This window comes from Platalea leucorodia, assembly GCF_965183815.1.
Source record: "Platalea leucorodia genome assembly, chromosome: 4".
NCBI classification, from domain to species: Eukaryota; Metazoa; Chordata; class Aves; order Pelecaniformes; family Threskiornithidae; genus Platalea; species Platalea leucorodia.
In genome coordinates, this window is record NC_138826.1 from 10,490,083 (window position 1) to 10,514,985 (window position 24,903).

The 24,903-nt window shown below is 45.0% G+C and overlaps 1 protein-coding gene across 1 annotated transcript; it reads right to left on the reverse strand.

The window, feature by feature from the left end:
- Nucleotides 1-1,254: 1,254 nt before the first annotated feature.
- On the reverse strand, nt 1,255-23,337 carry HABP2 (hyaluronan binding protein 2; the record flags this gene model as incomplete). The annotated part of the gene is made up of 13 exons (XM_082308736.1): nt 1,255-1,431; nt 2,326-2,471; nt 3,964-4,098; nt 4,448-4,590; nt 5,466-5,709; nt 5,837-5,931; nt 6,368-6,539; nt 7,539-7,658; nt 8,003-8,119; nt 8,579-8,686; nt 9,802-9,930; nt 14,972-15,008; nt 23,269-23,337. 13 exons carry the CDS (start codon nt 23,335-23,337, stop codon nt 1,255-1,257), a joined length of 1,692 nt encoding a protein of 563 aa, XP_082164862.1.
- Between the last annotated feature and the right edge of the window lie 1,566 nt (nt 23,338-24,903).

Sequence of the window (24,903 nt, forward strand, 5' to 3'; positions counted from 1 at the left end):
GATTATTGGCACCATTGACCTAACAGAACACAAAAGCGTGATTCAGGTGGCTTAACAGACGAACAAGATAAAGGCCAGTGGCAGCAAAGTTACCATTGACTAACCAAGGGCACACCTTTTAGCGGCCATCAGAGAATTTGTTCTTGATTAACAGGATGTATTCAGATCACAATTAGTTCTTCAGTCTTTTTCAAATCTTCCAAAGCAAGAAATCAGAATTAGTTTGTTAGACATTATGGCAATAGGGGTAGCTATTGATAGATCAGGTAGCCGCTTAGAGAAGGTTGAAAACCCTGGAATTCAGATGAAAGGGGACATTACTATCTTGACAAATTGACTCTTCACAAACATGTCTATTCTTTATATCCTGATTTAATACCAATCCCCTGTTTTTCAAGTTTCTGTATAGCGTTACAGAATCATTGGGCAAAAAAAATATACAATTCGACTTGCAAAACTTGCGAAAACCCGAGAATTATCCAATAGCTTTAGACCCATTTTTTTAATGGCATTTAATATCCCCTACGTCTCACTGGTCTGAATTGACGTTAAGGCCCTATGTACCATTGTAGATCTGGAGCATAATAAGTAATTATCCTCTGATCAGGAATAAAGTGGGTAATTCTAATAGTGATTTTTTTTTTGCTTTTTCAATCTGGAATACATCACTGATGGAATTTGTGGTTATTTGCCCTACAGAAGTACTTTTAAAAATAATTCTCCTGCCTGATCCTCCCTCCTCAGATAATTCCAATGGCCGCAGTTTTGCAAACATAGGCACATGATGATTTTTATGTATGTGAAAAACAGCACTGGCTTTAGGAGCACACACCAATAGCTTTGAGGTGTCAGGGTCCGATGACTGCAGAAAAAAAACCCTTAGCCAGGGGCATGAGGGGAAGAGGGAAAGGGTGGCAGCAGCTGAGCCTGCAGAATTTTCAGGGCTTGAAAAGCAAAACTTGGAAACGTTGGCAACTGCGGCTCTGATTGATTTGGGGAAGAACTGGAGTTGCTTTACTTTCTGATTTGTTTTGCCTATGAAATGTGGGCTTATTTCAAAGCTCCCAACAGGAAAACTGTCACTGGCATTCTAGCAAATGCTCTAAGGCTATTTTCAAGATGGTGACGAAGGATGCCCCATGTGGGCCATGAGGAAATACCGATAACATTTTTGGTTGAAGAGGAGGCATTTGGGGAAATGATAAAAGTAAGTAAATATCTCAAGCTTACCATTTTTCACTCCAAAGCTGTCTCCTAATGAAGTGACCTTGACTCAGACCGAATTTTGGATTTAATCCAACTGAGAAATGTTGTCACCTGGGTATAAACTCCTGGCTTGTTTTTTAACCCGCACCCATCGCCCCAGCTCACAAGGCCATAGACATAGTAGGAGCCGTTTTCTACACAAGTTAGCGGGCCTCCGGAGTCCCCCTGGTGAGAAAAAGCACACACGTTCAAAACAGGAAGCAAAATGTTAACCAAAATAAGAATGCTCCTCTCCCATCGTAAGACTTTGAAGCTGTAATGATGTTTTTTCCTATCGGATGTACCGTCAGATGCTGCTCAGTTCCTGAGGAGGCTTGCAGTTCTGGAACCAGGTCAAATGATACCAAACTTTTTGGATTTAAGTTTTTGTTTGCTCAAGTCTGTGACGTATCTCTGGCAAGGTCGCATGAATTGTCCCAGGCATGAAAGTACCAGGCATTCAGAGCCCGAGCTCAGAAAATGTGATCCTTGGCGTAAATGAGAACACCTGATCTCTCCCACACCCCTCAAAATAACTTTATTCTGAGCTGGTTGGTCTTGGTTTTTGTTTTATTGATGATTTCTATTGCAAAGTATGCTTGCAGTGGTAGTTTGCACCTCAGGAAGCATTGTTCAAACTCTTCCCTGTCTTACAACAGTATGAATATGAACTTGCTTCACGGTTGCACTCGCTGTAATGAAAAGAAACATCAATCCTGACTTTCCCTGCAAGTCTTAGCTCCGATAGTGAAAATCAGGTTAGACTTGGTGCTCATGGCAGAAGCCGTAATAAAACTGAGAGGAAAAAAAGGCAAGTTTTCAGGTTGTTATGACAAACTGCCTCAGAAGCCAAACTTTCCAGGCTAGTCTCTAGCTTCCATAGATCTGCCTGTGGCTGACAGTGACAACTTTAGCTCTAGGGGTATACATCTCAAACTGTACTGAAGAAAGATGATGGCTGTTGAAATTTACTGATAGGAGAAACAGATACATATGCAGCACCCTGCCAAAGCTATTACTCTGCACAGCCTGACTATTTACACAAAAAATTAGTGTTCAAATACAGAAAAAGCAACAGACCTGACAAGAATCAACTCCGTGCCTCTGAAGATTTCCTGCACAAAACATGCTTTCATCCAGTACGTGATCATGTGCTCTGGGTGCATTGCATTTCTTCTGCGAAATCAGCTTGACATTGGCATCTAACAGCTGACGAGATACTTCATCTACGGGATGTGCACCAAAAAAATGGAGTCACCTTCCTCCCAATCCTGTTACATGTTGTCTTTGTTCAAAATAGGAGCTTGCTTGCCATTTGGATGGGAAGGGGGAAGAGCAGGGGGGATGCATGGGCTAGCCTGGGAAGAAAAGAAGTATCTGAAATGATAAGGGTTAGAGTTGGAGCCTGGAAGCTTCGCTCAGGACACCGAGCTGTTGCCTGAACAAAAGCAAAGTCAGGTATTCAGCATTTGGCTCCGACCAGCTCTACCCGTGTAATCCTGCTTTGCAAAGGTGCTGGCTGTCTGCAGCTCCCACGGGTCCCAACGGGACTTCCAGCCGCTCAGCACTTCTCAGACTGGTGCCATTAGATGTTTTAACACGCAGGCTAATGAAACAGATGAAAACTGAAAATCATGCAATATTTAAGGGCAGTGATTAATTATAGTGAATCTAAAGACATAACTTGACATCTAAAGGCAATAGCCAGAGTTTCAAAGCACTACATCTGTAGATAATTAAAGGTGGTTTATAAGTTTGGTTCTGCTTGAGTTTCAGGAAATATTCCATTTCTGCAGTGATTTCCTGAAATGCTAATAATAGCTCTGCTCAAAGAAGGAGCCAATCTAGTTTGAACACGTACAGGGTACTTGATATTCTTTGTTGGGGGAAAAAAAAAATTCCCCGTACCTTTTTTAAGAGAGACTTTTTATTTGGAACTTTTAAAAAATGTCCATTAAATTCTGTTGGTGCATTCTGATCAAATGAACACACTTGTCTCTTGTGGACTTCAATGAGAGTTACATCAGAAGGGAGAATTTGGTCCTATGTATCGTATCAGGCTGTATCAGTCACAAAGCACTAGGACACCTACTGCAGCCTCAGTGACACATTTTCCTTCTGCTGCTTTACAGCAACACATCAATCAGAACATGAGAAAATGCATTTTTCAGAAAATTGCCATTATCTTTTTTTAAGCATAGTAATTTCTCCCCTTAGGATTTACCGCGGGCAAGAAAGGTTTTGGATAGAGCTGGTTGAACTTGAAAAGCTTTGGATTTTTTTTATTTTTCAGCGCATCTGAAGATCCAGATGCTGCTTCTGAAAAGCTTTATCTGACCCAATGGGCTGGAAAACCATGTGAAAGTTCCCGTCTTTCTTGGTCCTGTCTTGAAACACGCAAACTATACAATAGCCTCTCTCTTGATACCTTCTTGCTTCTATTGCTGGCTTCAGATGAAACCATGACATGGTGTGTCAGATGGCAGGCAAAAAAAAGTGTTGGGGATTTTTTCAGAACTCTGAAAGGTTTGGTTGGTCTAGCAGCCGGAGATTTCTGCTAATGAGTAATTTCCATGGCAGGGTTTAGCAGTCCTTAGTTTTGAATTCCATGTCTTGGTTTCACTAAGTGCCTAGGTCCACATTTGGGTCTGGCTACTGAAAGTACCAGCCCACCTTGCCACGGAAGTACCCACCAAAATCCAGCTAGCCCATAAATACCTGTCTCTGTCGCGCCCCATCCAGAAATGAAGCAGTCAGTCCCCACAGGAAAGAAGAAGTTAGGCAGACATACTGTTTTCACATACTTTGTTTCCACTGCACAGTGACCATCAACTGGCTTCAATTTAAGTAGTGCTGGAGAGAAGATAAACAATGACAGAAACTATTTGTAGCTAATTTTGATCCCTAGCCGTCATTATCAGTCTGTGACCCAACCCTCTGCAAAGCTGCGTATACCTGACACGCTGTTTGCACTACATGCTGGACCTGCCCCTAGTTTTTTACCTCGTCCCACCAGCGACTTTTGCCCACTCATCACAATTCACATCGGAAAGATTCAAATGGGTCTAAACCACAATTTGGCCTAATTATTTCCAGAATATATTCTCAATGGGAATTTTACATTGACTTTAATTGGAGAGAGGTGCTTCAAACAACTGAGGTTGGAGGTGAGCCACATGAATAGTCAATAAAAGGGATTTACCAATATCATTGTGTGGGACGCCGTCCTTCTCTCTGTATTTGGGATGTACGATGATCTTCTCCACATCAAATATTTGCTCTTGATGCTCTCTCTTCTTGAGGTCTTGCTTTCCAAGGGCTACTTGGAGATCTTCTGCTGGTTCTCTGCAAAAAAAAAAGTGAACTACATGCAGACATTATCTATCAGTGGTGGTGAAAACCTGCATCTTTAGTGTCTGGAAGTCAAGATATTGCTTCCTCTTGTAGAGCACGGCCAGAAGATTTCCTAAGATCATTATAGGAGGGTTTAGTCATGGAAGCAGTGGAGTTGGACAGTACATATGCTCTTGACTTGTTGCAGTCATGAAATGAAATGGTTTAAAGCTGCATGAATACTCTTTTCTTTGCATTTTGGGGCAGAGTAGCAGTGTGCACACAGTTTATTACTGTGGCTGCGATGATGAGTGATAACTCACGGAGCCATGGGGGTACAATTGCTTGCCGTTGTCTGGGCGTACTTAAAATCATCTGTGCTGGAATGATCTCCAGTGTGCAATTTACTAATTTCCATGGACAGTGGTTTCCAACCTGTTCAACAAAAATGTTGAAGGGAATGTCCTGTTCTAAGCTAACTGGCACATAAACAATTGAAAGCAAAAAGCATATTTTGGCTGTTATGGAGATCTTAATTATGATGTGGTATTGCTTATGGTATCCCAATATCCCCTGAGGTTTTCATGGAGTCCTTCTTTCATACATTGCAAAACTCCATTACATTCCTCCTCTTTTTCTCTCACACAACTATTTTAGCTCATTTGAGGTGAGTGGGGGGTAAGTTTAATTTGTTATTCCAGCAAGCATCAATTCTAAGTATATGTATATTTTCATGTATGTGTTCATTTTTTTCATATATATGTTTTCCTTTCAGTTTGATTCCCAGCAATCATCTGGATTGCAAATAATTTGGATTCCAAACTGTCTTTAATAACCATCCTGATTTTTATACATTTATCTGCCCTAGGCATAGGACATGCACCTACTCAATGCAGTGCCCAGCAGTAAGAACCCAGCATGCTTTAATTAGCACTCCACCACAGAAATGTCTGCTCCCTTTTAAATTCTTTATCTGCAGAGATGCCATCCAGGGATGTTTGCCAGCTGTAGTCTTAGCTCCACCATAGATCCTCTTGAGTGTCCTTTGAATTTCTGGTTGTCCACATGTTTTGAATATTTCATTTGATCCAGGTGGGTCTCTTGGGCTGTCTGTTGGCCATGTCTCTTCAGCTGCGTTGGAAGAGACAGCAGATGTATAATGCAGAGATAGTATCAGACTGGAGGAGTTAATAACAGGGGGTCACCTGCTGCACTGGACCACCTACACGCTGCCAAACAGCTCACTTCTAATTCTTACCTGTTCCTGAGCAGGGCGAAACATCACAGAAGTCCCATTGCACTTTGTGATTTTTTCTGATGTAGCACCAGGGTTTTTCATCCTCGTCGGGATTCCTGAAGGGGACAGCTGAGAGCATCAGCCAAAGGGAATGGGGAAATCTCCACGAAACCAGTGAAGGAGCTGAGGATGCTGAGGGGAGCAGCCTCATGCTCCCATATGAGAGCCAAACTTCCAAAGATACTCTTTCATAAGATTTGACAAAGAAGATGCCTGAGATAAGGGAGGGGGGCTTCTGCCATTTTACTATCCCCATGCCTATCTTAACCCTAAGCAAAATGAGGGACTGATTCAGGGAAATGAGGGCTGCTTCTGGAAGCCTCACATCAGTACAGTGACTTAGGGAATGCACCTCTAACATCCTGGTATTTTATAGACAGGCAGCGTCTAGAAAGATGTGAGATCTTAACACCATCAGTTTGCCAAATTAATGAACAGTTTGTCTGCAGTGGTATTGTTGATCTAGACTTCTACAGTTGCTTCTTATATTACCTGCAGAAGTTATGTTCACCGATGCCATAAAAGTCAGCATCCTCCATAAAGGCATTAATGGGGTAGTTCAAGAGAATGTGGGAATTCCAGTGCAGGCAGGTCTTGCCATTCACTGCTTGGTTCACTCTTCCTCTGTACTTCGAGGAGGCCTCTTCATAACAATCATCCGGTCCTGTAGGAAGACAATGCTGATATGAAAATGACTTTTGTGTTGTTCCTTGCCCAAAGTGGTTCCTCTTCCTTCCCTTCCTTGCCCTGTGTTCATTTTATGGAGGATCAGAAGGGTCATGTAATGATATCCCTTATCCTACATAGGCCAGAAATAAGAGTAATGATGTCCCAACATCTGTCCAGCTTGAAGCTTGATTAACTTCAAATGCCTGAAACCTCTTTGCGTAGTAAAGACCTAGCAGCTAACAGGTGTCTTAATGTCAAAGCAGAATCTCTCCATCAGTGGTCTGGGCAAGAAATGGTATCGGCAGGATTAGACAGAAGTGGGCACAGAGCTGTTAGCATGCTAGGGCAATGGATGTGCCAAAAGGAAGATTGTGGGGTTGTGAACCTAACCTGTAGGCGAGGTGGAGGAAAAGTCACCTGCAATGTGGAGCAGGTAGTTGCACATAGAGTTTGAAGTACAATCTACTTTTAAAAGAGAAAGAAACAAATCCTTCTCCTTGGAAATGTGTGGGGTGTGGTGCCCATGGTGGTGCTGCAGAGGCAGAAGGCTCTCCATGCAGGCTGGGGTAATCCCATGCCCTTGGCCACTCATCCGTGTGTCAGCAGCTGTCCCCCCAGCCTGGGGAGTCACAGGCAACTGGACATAAATCTTCACTACATGAGCTTTTGGGTGTTTAAGTAAAGCGCGATGTTCCTTCTCCATGGGACATGAGCAACCTCTGGGAAACGTGTGCTCGCTCATTACATACTGGTGGCACCTTGCTGAAGCACACTTAGAAAACATCAGTGTGGGAACTGTTTTGAGCCCCTTTGCTGATGGTGGCTGCAGAAGTCAGCTTCTTCCTCCGACACTCTCCCTGAGGAGGCCGGTGCGCCGGGTGCAGTCAGGTACTTGGTGCGATGAAGGCACCAATCAGTCTGACTACAGGGCGAAGCCAGCCCTTGGCTGTCTGGAGGCTTCCCCCTTACCCTCTCCCCTGGGGCTGTCACGTACCGATCTCACAGAATCTCCCTCTGAAAGGTTCGGGGCATTCGCAGGTGAATTTCGATCTGATTCTGTGCCGTATGCAGGTACCTCCATTTTTGCACGGGTTTGGTCGGCATGGTGAAGATGCTGTCAACGTGGAAAACACAGAACAGCCTTGTCACTCTGCTGAATGTTACACAGCCACTCGCATGCCCGATGGAAACTGGGGAGAGCTCCCACTTAGCCTCTTGGCTTCAAGTTCTTATGAACTCTTGAAAAACACTTATCCCCGAGGGTCTCACCAGTGAGTGAACCACCACCCTGTAAATCAAGCATGACTCACCACTGGGGCAGGACCACCCTCTGCGGTGGGTGCATGTGAGGTCCCACTGCTGACCGTCTGTGGTGAGGTGACCTCGCTGTGCCATCCCCACCGCAATTCACTCAGCGCTCTGCTAAGCAGAAGCCTTTTCTGACGGGGCTGTGCTCACCTCGTTGGCAGTTGGGTATCTTGTAGGGGTGATTGCAGCTGCACTGAAAATAAGGTGGGGTTAATGTAACCAGGCAGTCTCCCACGTGGCACCTCTTCTCCAAACACATGTCCTTCACTGTGGAAAGCAGAGACACAAGGTACTTCGTCAGTGGTTTTGTGTGCACAACAGCTGTGCCCTCACAGGGACCACGGGAAGACACGCTTTCTCCTGATGCTCCGAGGAGGCCTTCATCTGTCTGGTGTGGTCTTGGGATTTCCCTTCATTTTGACATTATTTATGGAAAAAAAAATCTGCAGGACTGATGAGCTGCTCACCACTGCCCACCTGGCAGGGGGTATAGGAGCGCTTTCTGCTCACCTAAAGTCTATTTTACTGGATGCCACTTTAGGCAGACTTTGGTCTGGACAAGGAGCTAAGTGTGAGACCTATGAACATGACTGCGGTGGGCAGTCAAAACCCTCACCCCAGCAAACTGTGAGTATATAAAGCCCTGTGTCTGCTTCCATTGACAGAGCTGTAACAGTAACATTAGTTGCCAAAATAAGGAGTGTAAGTTAATAGAAGAGCAATTACCTTTCTCGCATGTAGTCCCAGTATACGGCTCAGGGCAGTGACAGCTGAAGCTGCTTCCTCTGTTTTCACACCTACCGTTGTTCTTGCAGGGGTTGGAGGAGCACAGGTCTGCTAGGGTAAGGATGGAGAACTTTTAGTTTAACTTTCAGCTTCTCCACCTCCATCACCTGCTTTTTCTTCTCGCATTTTCTGACTGCAGAAGGCTGCCTTCCTGGCCACAGCATCCCATGTAACAGGTACCATATTTATGCATCAGCTCATCAGCTGCAGGAGCAGCTATGAATTGCTGCAGAGCCTACTGCAAGCTGTAACACCTCGCAGCTTTGGGTCTGGAGCTCCTCAGCTGCCTTTGCCATGTCTATGATGGAGCTGCAATGGGGCAAGTCCCTTTGTTTGCTCAGAGCCAGATTTGCCTCTATGGCAGCGGCAGAAGCAGGTGCCTTAAGAGCCAGAGCTGGCCCTGGGCATCTGCCTTCATACACTTACTGTGGAGGGGTCAGGATTTGGCATTGCCCTGGTTGCAACGTGGCACTAAATCTCCCCTGGAAAAGCCACCCACCACCATTATATGGTGTAATACTCCTGGGTGGCTATTGCTGCAAGGGAGCAGGCACCTGTGGAGGGTCACCTGAGTGCAGCTCAGCCTCTCCACTCCACTCTGGGCTGCCAGGAGCAATTGGTGTTGGGGACAGCCACATACCAGCTCTGCTTTCTTTGTACCAAGGGATAACCCAGGGGATGTTACAGGCAACTTCCCTGTCTCTCCTTTTGTGTTCCCTGAGCAATCTCAAGGATCCTTTCCTGCTCTCCAGAAGTTTGGCAAAACAGAAAAAGAAAAGAAAAAACCCTGCAACTGAGAAAAAAGGAAAAAAAAGGAAACCTGCTCTACATTTGGTTCCTAGCATAAATACGGAACATATATCCCATGAAAACAGCAATTACATCTTACAGTGTCTATAGACAAATAAGCCTGTGCTTTTTTGTAGTAGCAATCAGAAATGTTCTGCATGATCAGAATCCATCCTGTGAAACCTGGAGATAAAACACAGGCTCCTTACAAGAGAAATACAAAGGAGAACACTGCAAACAATCCTCCTAACTCATCCCTTTGATGCAGGCATTTTGAGAGCAGGCTGGCAGCCGAGGCCTGCCATACTCACGCTGCAAGCACAGGGTTGGCATTTTACCCCTTCCTCACCTCCGTGCCCACCCCTCCGAGGTACCTTTTCTGATATCGCTGTAGCCAAAAAATGCCTCAAACCAGTCGGGGTCCTCCGAGGACTGCTGCCAGAGAAAGGGGTCCTGCTCCGGTTGTGTGTACTCATCGTAGTACTCGTAGTCGTCAACCTTGTCTGCAGGGAGGGGTGAGAAGAGGGTGGAAGAGCAGAGAAATTAGAACTGCTAGAAGGAGGGGAGGTATGAAAGAGGTTGGTCCCTGGGGTAGACAGTCCTTTTCTCCTTCAGCTCATTTGGGATGCCAGTGGATCTAGAGCTTGCATTATCTTGAGGACCAAAGGTGTCGTTCAGATCTTCCTTGGTGTGGGCAGAGCTCACCCAGCGCCCAGCATGGCCACCCTTGAGCACTGCTGGCCCCAGCTCTGCCCTTGTTGCTGCTCCTGGAGGGCGCGGGGCCCTGGCTGCTCGGATGGCTCCTGCAGCGGCAGACGGGATGCCCTGGAGGGAACACAGCTGGGGGCTCTGCAGGCATGGGCACGAGCCCCCTGTGCAGCACCGCGACCGGGGGAGATGCTGATGGCTGTTGCCAGCACAGTGAGAAAAGGACATATGGATTCCTACAAGAAGGGTTTTTCTTTGTCCAGCTGCTTTGATCAGCAGCATCACTGCTGCTGCAGTGCGAGGCAAGACCTTCACTGGTGCACGGGTGACTGCTGTGTGTGGGCACACAGAAACCCATTTCAAGGGAAACTGGAGGGGAGCGAGGGCCCAAGGCACCTGCACACCTATGTGGCCCCCCATCCACAAAACCGCTTTTGAGGAGCGAGGGCCTGGCGCAGCAGACACGCTGAAAAGCCTGTCCTTGCCTCGGCGGAGCCTGCAGCCTCCCAGCAGCCAGCGTCCTCCCCGGGAGCCCGGTGCCAGCGGGACCCACAGCTTTGGCAGCCCACGTTTGGGGGGCCGGTTGATTAAAGTGGGCTGGCAGCTCCTTGCACAGGTACGGCTGCTGCTGGTGGAAGCCAGTCCGGTGTTTCAAAGACAAGCTATGGTAATGAGCAAAGCTAAGCTACGTACAGAGACATTTTAAAAAGCTCTCCCCTAGGGCCGGACCGATGGCCCCATGGATAATGCTCTGCCTTGAACTGATTATCGACTGCATTATCTTAGTTTTCTCTCCTCATTCATTCGCTTGCAGCCTTTATCTTTATTCTTTCTTTGCTTCTGGAAAAAAAAAAAAAAGAAATTCCACTTTTGTACAATGGGTGTTTTATATTTCATATTAAAATAGAACTGTCTTTTTTTCTTCTTTTTTTTTCCTACATGCCAACTCTCGTTTCTCACCAAAAAAAAAAAAAAAAAAGAGGAAAGTTTCACCTCATTTATTGCTATGTCAAGTCAAGACTCCTTTTCCTCAGCTCATTATTTCCACAGGAGCTGAGTCTCGACAGTGTGCAAGTGTTGCAGAAGTGTGTGCCTTGCTGAGGAACAGAAGGATCTCGCTGGAAGATAAGGACATTGTCTACAGTGAACAAAATTAAATTTAATGTGATGTAGTTAAGAAAGGAAAACAAAAAGAGGGTTTTGCCTGAAATGCAGCCTGCAAGCTCACTTTGTTGGAGGGGAGATTTTGCAAGCGGACTTGAGTTTGAGGGAATTGTCTGAAGGAGTCTGATTTTGTTTCTGCTGTTTATTTTCAAAATCTAAGTGGGGAATGTTGGCTTTTATTCCACAGATGCTTTAAAGAAGTATTCTGAGGGATGGGGTAGCCCTTTTTATCGAAAAATATACCTGCTAAAAGTTATGAAGGATGAACTGGGGAGTTACAACTGCCAAAAGCAGACTGCAAACATGCCCAGTGTGCTTTACAGAGGCTGGTGAGGACTCTTTTGAGTTGACAGAGAAAAAATTTGTGCTCCAGATGAGCACAAATAGCTAAACTGCTGTAGAATCATCTGCTATGATTTTTAAACCAACTGCTCAGTGTTAAGAAACGATGGTACTGTCACTTCATTTTGTTACATTGATGTTATTTCCTAGCAATGGATTAATCGTTTATTAACAACACTTATTAAATTACTTGTTGAGCCATTATGAACTATTTTAAGTGCATCCCTGTGGTAAAACCCAGTTGGCCAAGATGCAATACACATTTTGCAGGATGTCTGCTTCTGGTGGCTCTGCGAGGTGGAGGAGCACAAACCCCCGTTTGCAGTGATGGGGCAGATGACCCCTGGGCCGTTTTGGGACAGGCTAATGCACACCTGAGGCCAGGCTGGCACCCGGCAGCCCTCGAGGAGGACACTTTCAGGTGGCCAGGGCTGAGGTTGAGCCAGCAGCACTGAGTGACCCCCTCATGGGCTGGCAATTACCATTAAGAGAAACTTTATGACCAAGCCGTGGAGTTAAGGGCTTGGAAAACATCAGCAAACCCTTTTGGGTACCCTGGCCCCCATGTGAATAGTGGGAGTTGAGAAGTTGAGCTGGCTGGGAGACCAGCCAAGGTGATGTGAGAGTGCAGCCGATCTGAGAAATCACCAGCGTCCCTCCTTTCTCCATCGCCATCCCTCTTTATGAAGCCATGAAACAGAAATAGCTTCTACGGGCCACGTGAGCAATGCTTCCCATCTCCCAGCTACTCCATGTCCTCCCCAGCTGCACGAAGCAGTGAAAAACAAAGAACAGAAAACCCTGACTTGGGTACATGACATCAAACTAAAAGATGTCTTCTTATTTATCATTGCTTCGACACTAAATAACTATTTGGCTTCTACATCTCTTATTTAAGAAGTGCTCCCATTCCATTTTTTTAATTATTCATAACAAGCCATAGGTTTAGTAAAGCAAAAACAACAATTTTTTTTATCTGAGCACATAATTAATGCACAAAGTCTGATACACTGGTTGATTTAAACATATTACTAAATCAGAGTGTTCATTCTTTGTAAGTGCTGGAAAACCTTAACATGCTTAAAAAAGCAGTGATCTGACATTTGTCACTGAAATGTGACTATTACATGAAATTAAATTAGACATCCTGCATGCAAATTTTCAAAGAATAACTTTCCTCTGTGTAGTACAAAAAAATCCCCCCATAATTGATAGGCAGAGATTGACTTTTAAAGCTTCAAATCAGCTTTGAGGTCTGGGTGATCTTTTAAACTGCTCAAGCTTTCATCTGCAGTTTTTCACATTGCCAAGAGCTGTCAATCAAGCGATGGATTTCTGATCAATATCCCCTTGTTCATTAGCTTACACGGGCTCTCTGTTACGGAGAGAACAGATATCCCAACGCCGGCAGTCACACTGTTTTCAAAACCTTCGCTGGATCAAGTTATGACTAATGTTCCGAGTGGGAAAGTGATGCATTAGGATGCCATCGAGTGACCTGAATTGCGAGGTAACTTTGTTGGACTGCAGTTGTCAAGATGAGTGATGTGCAAAGTTAAAGTCTATTGCCAACACACATCAAGAGTGCTAGAAAGTACCTAGCGTTTATTCAAGCTCTCTGAACCTCTGGGGATTGACTGAAATCTGGCCTAATTTAAGCAGGATGAGTTTTCCTGCCACCTTTCTAAATACTTTTTGTCTCCAGCTCTGAGAATAATGTAGTGTTATTTTTATGAGGCTTAAATCCTGACTGTATTTTAAATAACGAGATGTCCCCCATTTCATTCTGCAGAGACGAGACCTCACGGTATTTCCTCCTTTCCACGCGGGCTGCGGCTGGGAGTATCTGCGGCTTCAGAAAGAAATTGCAAAAGAAGTGAGAGCAGCAAGCCCTTCAAACGGCTTTGGGGATGTTACTTAAAAGCAGTTTTGCGGTGCCTTTTCCTTAGAGGGATGGGCGCTGGGCGAAGGAGGCTGATGACGACTGAAGGAGTGGGGACTCGCAGGAGGATGGGGAGCAGGAGATTGCAGGGACAGTGAAGGGACAGAGGTAAGGACCATAAAGCATAGGCAGAGAAAATGAATAAGAAATGATGAAAGCTTCACCACTGAAAAGCAAATCAGCTGGTTTGCACACGGCTTGTGTGTAAAGCCTGAAGCCAGGTGCACGAGTCTGTGGTCAAATACTTACAGAAGATAAATACTGAGCTCAGATGCACGAATGATTTGGAAATTTGTTTTCCACACGCATCATGTTAGAAGAGCAACATAGATTTGGGGAAAGAAGCAATGCTGTATGAGCTTCAAGGCTGCTGGACTCACAGGTTTGACCTGGAAGCCAAAACGCCACTGGAATGAACAGGAATGTGGCTGAATAATGAGTGCATAGTAAAAGCCACACTCTTTTCTTGCAGGAAAAGGAGCAAAATTAATTTAATACTTTATTAGCTATAAATTATAAACTCAGATCTAAGAGCCACCGAAATCAAGAAAAGGAGGAGCAGGGCTTACCTGCAAAAATACTAAACTTAGCAATAAAACTATAATCCTCTATGTGGACCAAGGAGGCTGCAAAAGGATGTAAAAGTCCTCACACAATATCTACAGATCCTCACACAACATTCATCACAGCTTTTCTCTTATCAACATCTTAATGCTACATAACTTTTAACGATTTTTACTTGCATGAGCTTGTAAACACTTTTTGAACTTTCTTGCACTTTGGACAAAACCTTGCAGAAATAAGTTCCACAGTTAGTTGTATGCTGCAAGGGAAAGTTAGCCTTCATTTATGTGACCTTCAGTTTGCATGCACAGATGGACTCTGTGCTTATCCTTCTGTGAGGTTTGCAGCCCAGCACCATGACTTCTCCTCCAGCCCATGACCCACTGTGTCACCCATGGGTCCCCAAAGCTGTGTTGAGCACCATGAGGCCACAGAGTGGCAGAAAAGTCCTGGCTTGGAACAGAGCTGTGAGTTGCAGCTGCAGTCTAGGAGTACCCCATGATCAGCTGCAAATTGGTACCGCTGCTGTGGCTCTGGTTTGGGCTCCGGTGTGCCAGCCACGCTCCCGGCTGGGACCCGATGCAGCGTTGTCTCCTGCCCCAACAAAGAGCACATGCGGAGGTCTGAAAGTGCTCACCGTACTACTTGTCCAAAGTCAAACAGACTTTCTACTTGATCACAGGCCTTATTTTAAGCTCAGCGAAACTGTGCATGAAGTTAATAAAACTCAGTGCTGGGTACTAGTGAAGGCTTTTGATGGGCCAGGTCACCAGCCTCTCAGTTTTGTATGCAGAAGTTAAAATGAAGAAATGGAAAACACTTACCGTTCAGCAGGTTTGCCAGGAAGAAGAAACTGGAAGTCTGCACGAGATAAAAAAGGGCAGAGAGTCAGTTTCTGGGGAAAAAAAACGCCAGCACAGAGCTTGGTTTATGGCACAAAGTTTCTGTTTGCCTTGGTGCTGAACATCCAGATAAGCTCATTACCCACTTTGGAGTTAACTGGGCTGGATTTTAAGAGCTCTTTCAAAAGATTATCAAAATGCCTTAAAAAGCCCACTGCTCCCAATAACTCGCGTGGGCGCTCTGGCTTTTCTGAGCATCCAGCCCAAGCTGCAGGGCAGGTGTGGTTTAGGAAAAACCTGTCCTGAACTAGTTAAATTGCCTTTATGCTTATTAAGTGACTGTGCACTGACTATTTGTCTAACAACTCCTCTGAGATACGGATAGATGCCATGCTCCAGCCGGCTGCTGGGATTTGCTCGGGCAGGGCAGAGCGGAGGTCGGGCAGTGCGGCACGGCCCGGGACCCCACGCCTGGTGCAGCCGGTGGGATCTGGACCTCCGAGCTGGAAGGCTGTCAATAGCCTTTGGATGGAGGAGGCCATTTCTGGCACTTCCCGTGAGGAAATGCCGTGTGTCCGACCTCCGACGTGGGGCTCCAGCCTTTCCTGTTTGGCTCATGATCAAGGGCAAGCGACAAAAGGGAACAGAAGAAGAAGGAAAACAGCTCTCAGCCTTTGAAGACGGTGAGTGAGGCTTGTCTGAAAGGAGGTGCACTGGCTCCACACCAGGATGCAGCCCCTGCATGAAGATTTCAGCTCTCTTTCCCTCTTGCTGTAAATCCCAGCTGTGGAAAGGATTACCTGCCTGTGACGAGAATACACGTGCTAACAGCAGGTGTAAAGAAGGAGATTTGGAGCTGCTATTCTTCATCCCTCACATGATTTGTTGGAAGAAAACGTATTTCCAAACAATTTAACACACATAATAAAGACAGCATACATACACACACACTCACACATGATTATTATGTGCACTTATACATTGCTACAGATACAATTAACTGTACATATACACCTTGTTTAGTTGTGCATTATATAGGAACAGTATATAGAAGAAAGGCAGTCTCAGCTAACACTGGTCCTGACTAAGAACGAATGAATCGGAAACAATGAATAAGAAACAGGACAAAAAAAAGCTCAGAATCCACATTTGCGAATATTATCTGGAATATATAAATGAGTTTTTGCTCCAGGCACGTTTGCGTCCCTCTTGTGTTTGAGCCAGGGAGAACAGATACTCCGGTACTCCCCTTCCCACTGACTTTAATGAGAGCGATGCCCCCCGAACCGCTCAGCAGAGCCCCTTTCCAGGTGCACTTAAGTGAGCCACACACACACACAACTAAATCCTTTGCAGCTGGAAGGACACACACACTCACACAATCACCCCTCCTGAATGAGAGCAGAGATGACGGTAAATGGGAAGGTTGTAAAAGCTCTGCCCTTGGTGTATATGTTTCTTGAGTGCACGTACAGGGTTTGTCAGATCCTTTGCCAGACCCCAGTAGAGACTGTAGAAGGAAAAGGTCTAATTGCTCCATTTACAATTAGTAGTAGCGTTCATCCATAAACACAGACCAAAACAAACCCTGCAAGTGTACTCCTGTCTTTTGGAGGAATAGATGAAACAAAGAACAAGGAAGCAGCAATGGGAGCAGAATGAAGCAAGAAATATTTCATCTCCCTCCCCAGCTCTCCGCGGTGCCCCGTTGTGCTGTTTGTTTGCCTGACGGGGTGGAAAGGGTTTGGGGGCAGAAGGGTTTGACTTTAGCGAGGTTGCTAAACCTTCCCTGCACTTGGGGCAGCCCTTGGCACCCTACAGGAATGCCAGAGGGTTTCAGCCCAGGCTGAGCAAGGTACGGGATGTGACTGCATCTTGCTCTTCCATGCCTCCGTTTCCCCCAGCTGTAGAGCAGAGATGATAGTCTCAGAAGGCCCAAGGGGATGGCTCACACGCCAAGAAAAGAAGATGAGAGACCTAGCACCTTGCTATACTACTTTCTTTTCCAGGTTACCCACCTACCCCTCCCATCCAAGCACCTCCCCATGAGCAGAGCTGCCTGCAAGAGGGCAGATACCCTAAACTCTCTCTTGCCATAAACTGGTGCCCTAGAAAATGTGAAAGTTTCCAGTAACATCCTTCAGAGCAGGCAGTGGCCTGCACTCTAGGGCGGCTGAGTCCCAAATTTTGGTTCTCACTTTTGGATGAAGGCCTCCATCTGCTGCCACAGTACAAATGTTACTGGGAACAAAATCTTCTGGAGCGCCCAGCAAGGAGAGTCCAAGAGTTAAACCCGATCTTTATCGTAAGGCTCTGGTGTCCCGTTTTGACCTGGGGCTTTTCCCCCTCATGCGCCTGTCACAAGCTGCAGCAGCAGAGCCGTGGGGGACAAAACCCCAGGCAGAGCTGACCTCTCGGGGTGGAGACTTTTCTCCTCCCTTCTGAGGTCCGCTGGACCACTCACCAGACCACACTGGTTCTGAAGCCTTTTAACCCCCACTAGCCAGTACAGGGCCAAATTTTAGCCTTTTGGCTCCCAACATGAAGCTTTCCATGATGGCGTGCAGCAGCGGAGGGAGAAGCGCTCATCTTCCTCCCTCCTGCCTTTTCCTCTGTGCCGTGAAGGGATGCGGGATGCGGGATGTGGGATGCAAGATGTGGGATGCAGAAGGAAGCTGTTAGGAGGGGGGCATAGGTTGGGGGCTGCAGAGTGGGGGGGCCAGGAGGGGGCTGCAGGTGCGGGGGGCTGCAGGAGGGGGTGCAGGCAGGGGCAGTGAAGGCAGGGCCTCCTGCCTGCCGTGCCGTATTTGCTCATGGCCAGCAGAGGAGGATCTTGTCCTTCCGACGAGGTGCAATACTGAGCCCAACCAGGAGCAGGATTGAAACAAAAGGGGGGGGGGGGGGGGACGGGGAGGGGGGAGAGAAGAAATTAGGCTGTGGGGCTGGTTTCACCAAACAGTTTCCTTGCTGCAGCTCGACACCGATACTTTGTGTGCTCTCTCAAGAGGGAATAAAATCACTGGATCCTGTTCATAGCAGGTCTGCAGAGATGGGGGACGAAGCTGGAAGAATTTGCGGAGAGCAATTTTAAATTTTATTACTTTAGGCTCATAAAAAAGAAACCTTGCAAAAAAAAAAAATCTGGGAGAGAGACATTTTATATGGGTACCGGTGCATTGCTGAGTGTGGAGCCGATTACATTTATAGGGCTCCTAGAAAAAATGGTGGGGAAATGGCTGAAATTCAAAATATCCTAATTTCACCTGACCTTTGTTGTCGTCATCATCATAATGATTAGCACTTCACCAAAGCTCTTCCTCCAAAGAACCATCAAAACTTTGCTAATTAGGCTTTGTACCAAGGTTAAACACTGAAGATACATGATACTCTCAATTTTTCCATTTCAGCGTCTCAAGAAAGAGAGACTAATGAAATATAATAGATTTCAAACAGTAATGCCAGAACCACGAGCTTTCATGGTCTCAGGACAGAATCCTACAGCTCTTTCTCAGACAAAAATGTCCAGTTAATCTCTGGCAATTATTTCTGAATAAAGCCAGGAAGATTTGACCCGAAATTCAAGGGAAATTATTTACAGCTGCCAAGGACATTCTGCAGTTGAACTGTTTATTGTGTCTCGGGTACATTTGCTACCCCTTATTACAATCAAAATGAATAATTAAAACACAAAAGCAGGTGGAGAAACAGGCAGCACAAAGGCGACAACCCAGGGTTAGGCTGTGAATTTACATGTGTGCAAAGCAGAAGTAATTCCAGAGAAAACAGCGTAGCTACTCAAGCTGGCATGACAGACTAGCAAGAGGGATGAAAACTACCTCTACACATACACACACTTTGCAACAAAGCACCACAGGAGTTCAAACATTAAACTGCATTGGTAGGAATTGGCCCATTCCCTTAATTGCACTAAGTTGTGCAAATTCTCCTGCAACTTGCCGCGAAGTGGCCTCCACGGCAGAAAAACAAATATTACCCCTTTCATTTGTTCTTCTGTGCAGTCACAGCTTTGCAGCCGAGAAGGAGGTGGGATGGGGATGAACTGGAGAACGAGGATGGATATTTGATCAGCTTCCATCCACAACTGACATAAGGCATGAAGGAGCCATGAGGGCAGACACAACTACTGCCTTTGCGTAGTGAACCCCTTGATCCCGCTGACAGCTCTCAGTGGGAACCTTTGTCTGGGCTTCTCGCCAAAGGAGGAGGGAATCGACAGTTCTGATGCTCTTACAATCGGCCAGATTTTTGCCTGCAACCATCTTGGGTAGTGACAGTCTTTGAACTTCAAGGGAAAGTGGCTTTTCCAGCAATGACATTGTATTTCTCAGCCAAGGCCATGGTTGCAGTATAATGAAAGCAGGGCATATTATCATCTGGAGCACACATGCAACACGTTGTATTTTTAGCCTGGGAAACCATTCTCTGAAAGGATTCCACCAAAACCTCCGAGTTCTTCACCTCTCTGCTAGCAAGACATCTCCTGCCTCCACACTGAACTGCAACGCGTGCCTCAGCGTAAACGACATGTTCCTTATCGACTGGGTCCTGGGTACCCAGAGAAGTTTACATTTAAAGTCTTTATTTGGCTGATTATTCAGTTGTGAACGTTTCCCGTGGTAGCACCTGATACAAAAACCATGGGGATCCAGGAAAAAAGCAACAGCCCTCGGAGGCGCTGCTGAAACCAGCTTGGTTCTCTGCACAGGAGTTACCTGCTCCTGTTTTCCAACAGATCAAAGTTTCCAAGTTAATCTTTGCACCGTGAGAGATGGCCTGGTAGCAGCTGGCTGTTTTTAAAGTTGCTCGCTGGTGGATGAGGTGTGCTTGTGCTCCCAGGTGGAAAACGGGGTCAGCCTTCGTTGCTACAGCAAGGGGAAGCTACTAAATCTGTTTCAAGGGGGCTGCAGGAGCCAGCCTTGTCGCACTAACACAAGTGTGCTGTGTTATCAAACGCTTTTGCAGCCAGTGCCAGGAATGCAGGTTATACTGCTAGACTTAAAGCTTATGCAAAGTCATTAAGTCCCTTTAGTTACACGGGATATCAACCTACACGCTTCAGGGCATAAGCTGATTGCCTTCGGGGGTCAGCGAGGAACACTTCCCTCTCCGAGAGCGCGGTGCACGATTAGCTGGGGGCGCTCCCAAGGCTTTGCTGCTTTCCTGCTGCATCAGGCAAATTTAGGCGAGGGCTGCGGAAGGGCATTACACCTGATGGGCCACAAATCGAGATGGGCTGGACAGCATTCGCTGCTCGCTGCAGCGATCGGTTCATGGCACAATAGAGCATAAAGCCCTCACAGGAGTGGTGCAGCAGTGGAGAGAGGGTGAGGGGAGCAGAGGTGGGAGTTTAATACAGGAATAGATCTGTTGGTAGGTAGATAAAGATGTCAAACAGAGTTGACTTCGGGACACCCTAAAATGTTGGTCTCCAAACACCTGAGGCAAGGAAAGGCCTGTACTGCTGGTAACAGTTTCCTATCCACCATGGGCCAGCTAGGAGATAGGCACAAATGGTAAGTTTTCTTTGCAATTGTTTGATCTTAAAGTGGTACTTTAATCCTTCCCTTTCCACTACTAAGTGCACTTGGTTATTGGACTGGGCATGGCTAGTGACTTCAAAACATTTTCCATCACAACTAAGCACACATCAATTTTTTGAAGTTCCAAAATATTCAGAGAAGAGCCACCTCTTCTTCTCTGACTCCTGCATTTCTTCCTCTCTGCTGCCAGGGGTGTTAAGTTTAGAGGGAACACTGATATTAGGAAAAAAGCCTGATCTGAACATCTGTTGATTTAAAAATCTTTTTTTTTTTTCCTGCAAGCTTGTGCTGAAGCACTTCAGAGCATTGGTAAATGGGAGCTGCAGCCTGGTGTATGAGCAGCTCCTACGGGAGTGTTGTGGGACCCAAACTGGTCTCGCCCTGTTGCGGATTTCTCTAGCCCAACTCTGCACAACATTTAAGCATACCATTTAAATCTATGTGTATTTCAGAAAAGTTGCTTCACTAGTCAGGGAGGATAGGCAGCTGAACTGCTGTGTCTGAATGTCGATACAACCTGCTGCAGCAGAGCTCTTCAGATTTCTTTCTGGCAAAGTAAGGAATACTTAACAATACGACACCTTATGGCAGGCACATTTCTACTACAGTATCTTGCTGAGCAAAAATGTATTGATTTCTCTAAAAGTTCCTGTTCATACAACACTGACGTGTGTGTCAGTGAGGACCTACTGTAATTAAAAGCAAAAAACCCCAAACCAATCTGAGAAGACCTGTCATGTCTGAAGACAATATTTTGTGCAGTTGCATCATACATGCTAAAATGAAGGACCAAATTTTGTTCTTCCTTGCACCCATCATGCAGCTTCCTGCCTTTTATGGAAATAGTTTGGATCCATGCAGGTGAAATCAGCTTCTCTTCAGGTAATATGAAAGAACCAAATGGAAATTTTTGCCTTAGGGTCCTGCTCCAAACCCGCCAGATCCATGAATGTCCGAGTGCTTACCCGTTCTATTTTGACTAACTTGATATGAGTTACTGCCTAAATCTGCATTTGACTTCTGCTATATTTCACCAATAACATTTATTAATCAGAGTGTTACTTATAAATCTCCTAAAACCAGACTTGAATAAAAATGAGAATGCTGAAGATAGATAGTTCTGGGAAAGGATGGAAATAGGAATTTAAGGGTGTTTTCCACAGTTTCAGCAAAGTGCAAAGTCTATTCTTTTTTCATTCAAGCTACTTCAGTGTAACTGTTGCTTTGGAACAAATCATTAAGGCAAAAATGTCCTCTCACAACATGTTTGTCATGCAATGGTCACGTCACGGCGACGCATTCCCCTCTTTTTTTTCTGGGATCCATGCCAAGTGCTAAGCCAGAAAACCTTGTTATATTAATTATGAAGAAAAAACATGTTTTATTAAAAACTAGCCTGCTGAATATTCTGTCGTGCTGCTTTTCAGTGACAGCAGAATTGCTTTTGCATTTTAGCAATGTTAATGAATTTTCGGGGCGGGGGGAGGGAGATATACGGTACATTTTCCACAGCAATATTTAGAGCAAAGTCAGATTAGGATTGTCAAAGCTAATGGATCAATCTGACACTTAGGACTAGTTAGGAAAAATCTGTGCAAGCCTTTGTGTTGTCTAAGACTGCACCTACATCTTTCTCGCTGAGTGTGAATTAACACAACCAGTTCATTATGAGCTTATTTATATTAGACTGGGTTCCCACAATGTCTGTAAAACTGACACTGAGCTACCCTAGAACTGATCCCCTCAATAAGCTGTCATGTGTACCGGTGGATCAAGTGTGCCATATCCACTGCTGTCAGCAGATAGATAGCCCTGATGATACACTAATTAATAAATACCACGTTGTGTTGCGAAAATCACTGATCAGAAATTCACCGAGCTCTTCAAAAAGATCCATAACCCATTAAAACCCCTCACTATATATTTTTCCCAAAGGACTCAATTTAAACGTGTCAACATCTGAAATTTTGCAACGCATTTCAGTAAATACGAACCTGTATGCATAGGAACCGTCATTAAGAAAGCAGAGGTTTGAAAGAACTTCACATTCCTTCATAAGAAAATCTACTTGATCGCAGTGCTTGGAGGAACAAAAGAAATGTTTTTAAAACTGACTTTTAACTTTGCTTTGGTTACAAGTCATTCTTTCAGTCTTCTTTAAAGAGGAGATGAATAGATTTGGGAAAGTATATCAAGCTCTGCTGGAGTAGGGCTCTGGCCATCTCTAACTGTGTTCAATATTTTGCCATTACCCTTCCTTCCACATTAGCGGCAATGATAATTCACCCATCCAAAACAATATGGCCAGGGTAAATTTTACCTTTGACAAAAAAAGCGTGCAAAACTGCCAAGCCAGCGCATACCCCTGACCTGTTTAATCTAATATCTAGTCCCTTCAACGTGATGATGAGCAGCCCATGCTGCAGCCCAGTGGTTTGGAGCATCGCTCAGCGCCCAGGGCTGGGGGAGCGACTGCACTCCCCATCGCACACCCCTGGGAGCGGGGTGGCCACCAAGTGCACGCGGACGGGCCATTCCTTGTCACTGTAGATATCTGCTCCAAAAAACCATGGGGCTTCCCTCTTATGCAGTGTTTACTTGGGCACCACACTGTCCTGAAATGCAGATACTCAGCTAAATGCTCCAGCTGCTTGGGAAGGACTCAGCAAGGAGCAGAGCTGGAACATGGCAAGAAAAGTAATATAAAAACATACTCACACACAAATGGGTGTTCCCTAGGAGAATGACCAGTGGAAGAACCTGAAGGGTCAAAGCACTGTTAACCATCCTTATGCTCATTTTTTCTTGAAATTAGCTTTTTCTTCTTGCCTATGTTTTTTCAGACAAGCCACAATCATTCAAGGGTGAGCTAATTCAGTGCAAATAATTAACTGCGGTTCAAATATTGTTTAATGTTCAACAGATTGCCCTGATCAAATAAGTGCATCCTCTCCAGATAATCACTGCATTGACCGCTGGTAAATGTTTCAAATCAGTAAGTATCAAAGATAGGAATAGTATAAATTAATGATGAAGCAAAGTGTTTTCCTTGTATTAGAATTTTTTTGACTATTATTGCCAATTGAAAAAAAATGCAAATCAGACTTACTTCTCTCCCTTCCACCTGAAAAAATAGTGAGATCTAGTTATAAAATGAAAGATTTTTAAAAACATCAACAGGGTTTTCATTATTGTCTAGATTTCAAACATCAATGTTCATGTTCTCAAGCATTTGTCCACAAATGTGAGAACCAGAAATCCTTTTTTTTAAATAAAAATTGAAATTCTTGAGTAACCTTCAGTGTCCAGAAGCTGAAGCATTTGTAACAACAGTAGCAACTGAGGAAATCACAATATTATTGCAAGAATTAAACAACCCTCTGTTGCAGAAATGCTGATAAACTTTTACTGATCAGATCTTGTTTGTGCTACACATTATGAAAACAAGTGAAAAGACATATTCTTTTTCCCAGATAGTTTAGAGCCTGAGTAGGAAGAAGGAAGGGGGTGATAGAAATACAGTGTTTTCAGATCACAGCCCAAATTCACAAGGAAGTCCCTGGCAATATATTTTCTCCATGGTTATAAAACAGTTAAATAGGATAGTGCTGAGCACATTGCACAACACCAGGAAGAAAATTAATACGATTGTTTGCTCAGGAGGACCTGAATAGTGCACAGCAAATAAAATTGATGGGTGGGGTGTCCACATGTTGAAATACGAGGGAGAAAATGGTGAAATCACAAGTGCCTCATAATTTCCCATCCTGAGTGGAATTTTCTGGTGAAAAAGATAAGATGTGAGCACTTGATTACAGGCTCTGTGACAAGTGCTGAAATCTGGATGTCAAGGAACCTTATTGCTGATGATTCCTCACTTTGGAGCCTGAACATCCTAAAGGAGATTTCGTACATTAAAAAATACACAAAGAATTTAGGTATGCTAATTATGCCACCCATGCGTAATTTAAGCAGGTGCCTACAAGCAAAACGTGTTTGAGATTTAGTATGTTGGTGGCCACACATACAAGTTTAAGAGATTCCAGATTCTTTAACTAGTTAGAAAAACAGCAAGATAAAAGGAGTTAGATAACGCACGACTTTATGTAATGTGTCCTTGAGTAAGCTGATTTGCACTGAATTTTAATAGAGCCCTGATTCATCAAATCTCAAACAGAACTAAGGTATGGACTGGATCCTAATAACATCATGCTTTATATCCATGAAAGATAAATTAAAGGATGCAAAACTGCTATTGACAAACATTGATTATATGTACTTTGATGGACTTTGAAGTTGTGCCAGATGCGTCTTGTCAGCCTCCAAAGTTTTCTTTTAAATCTCATTGCATAA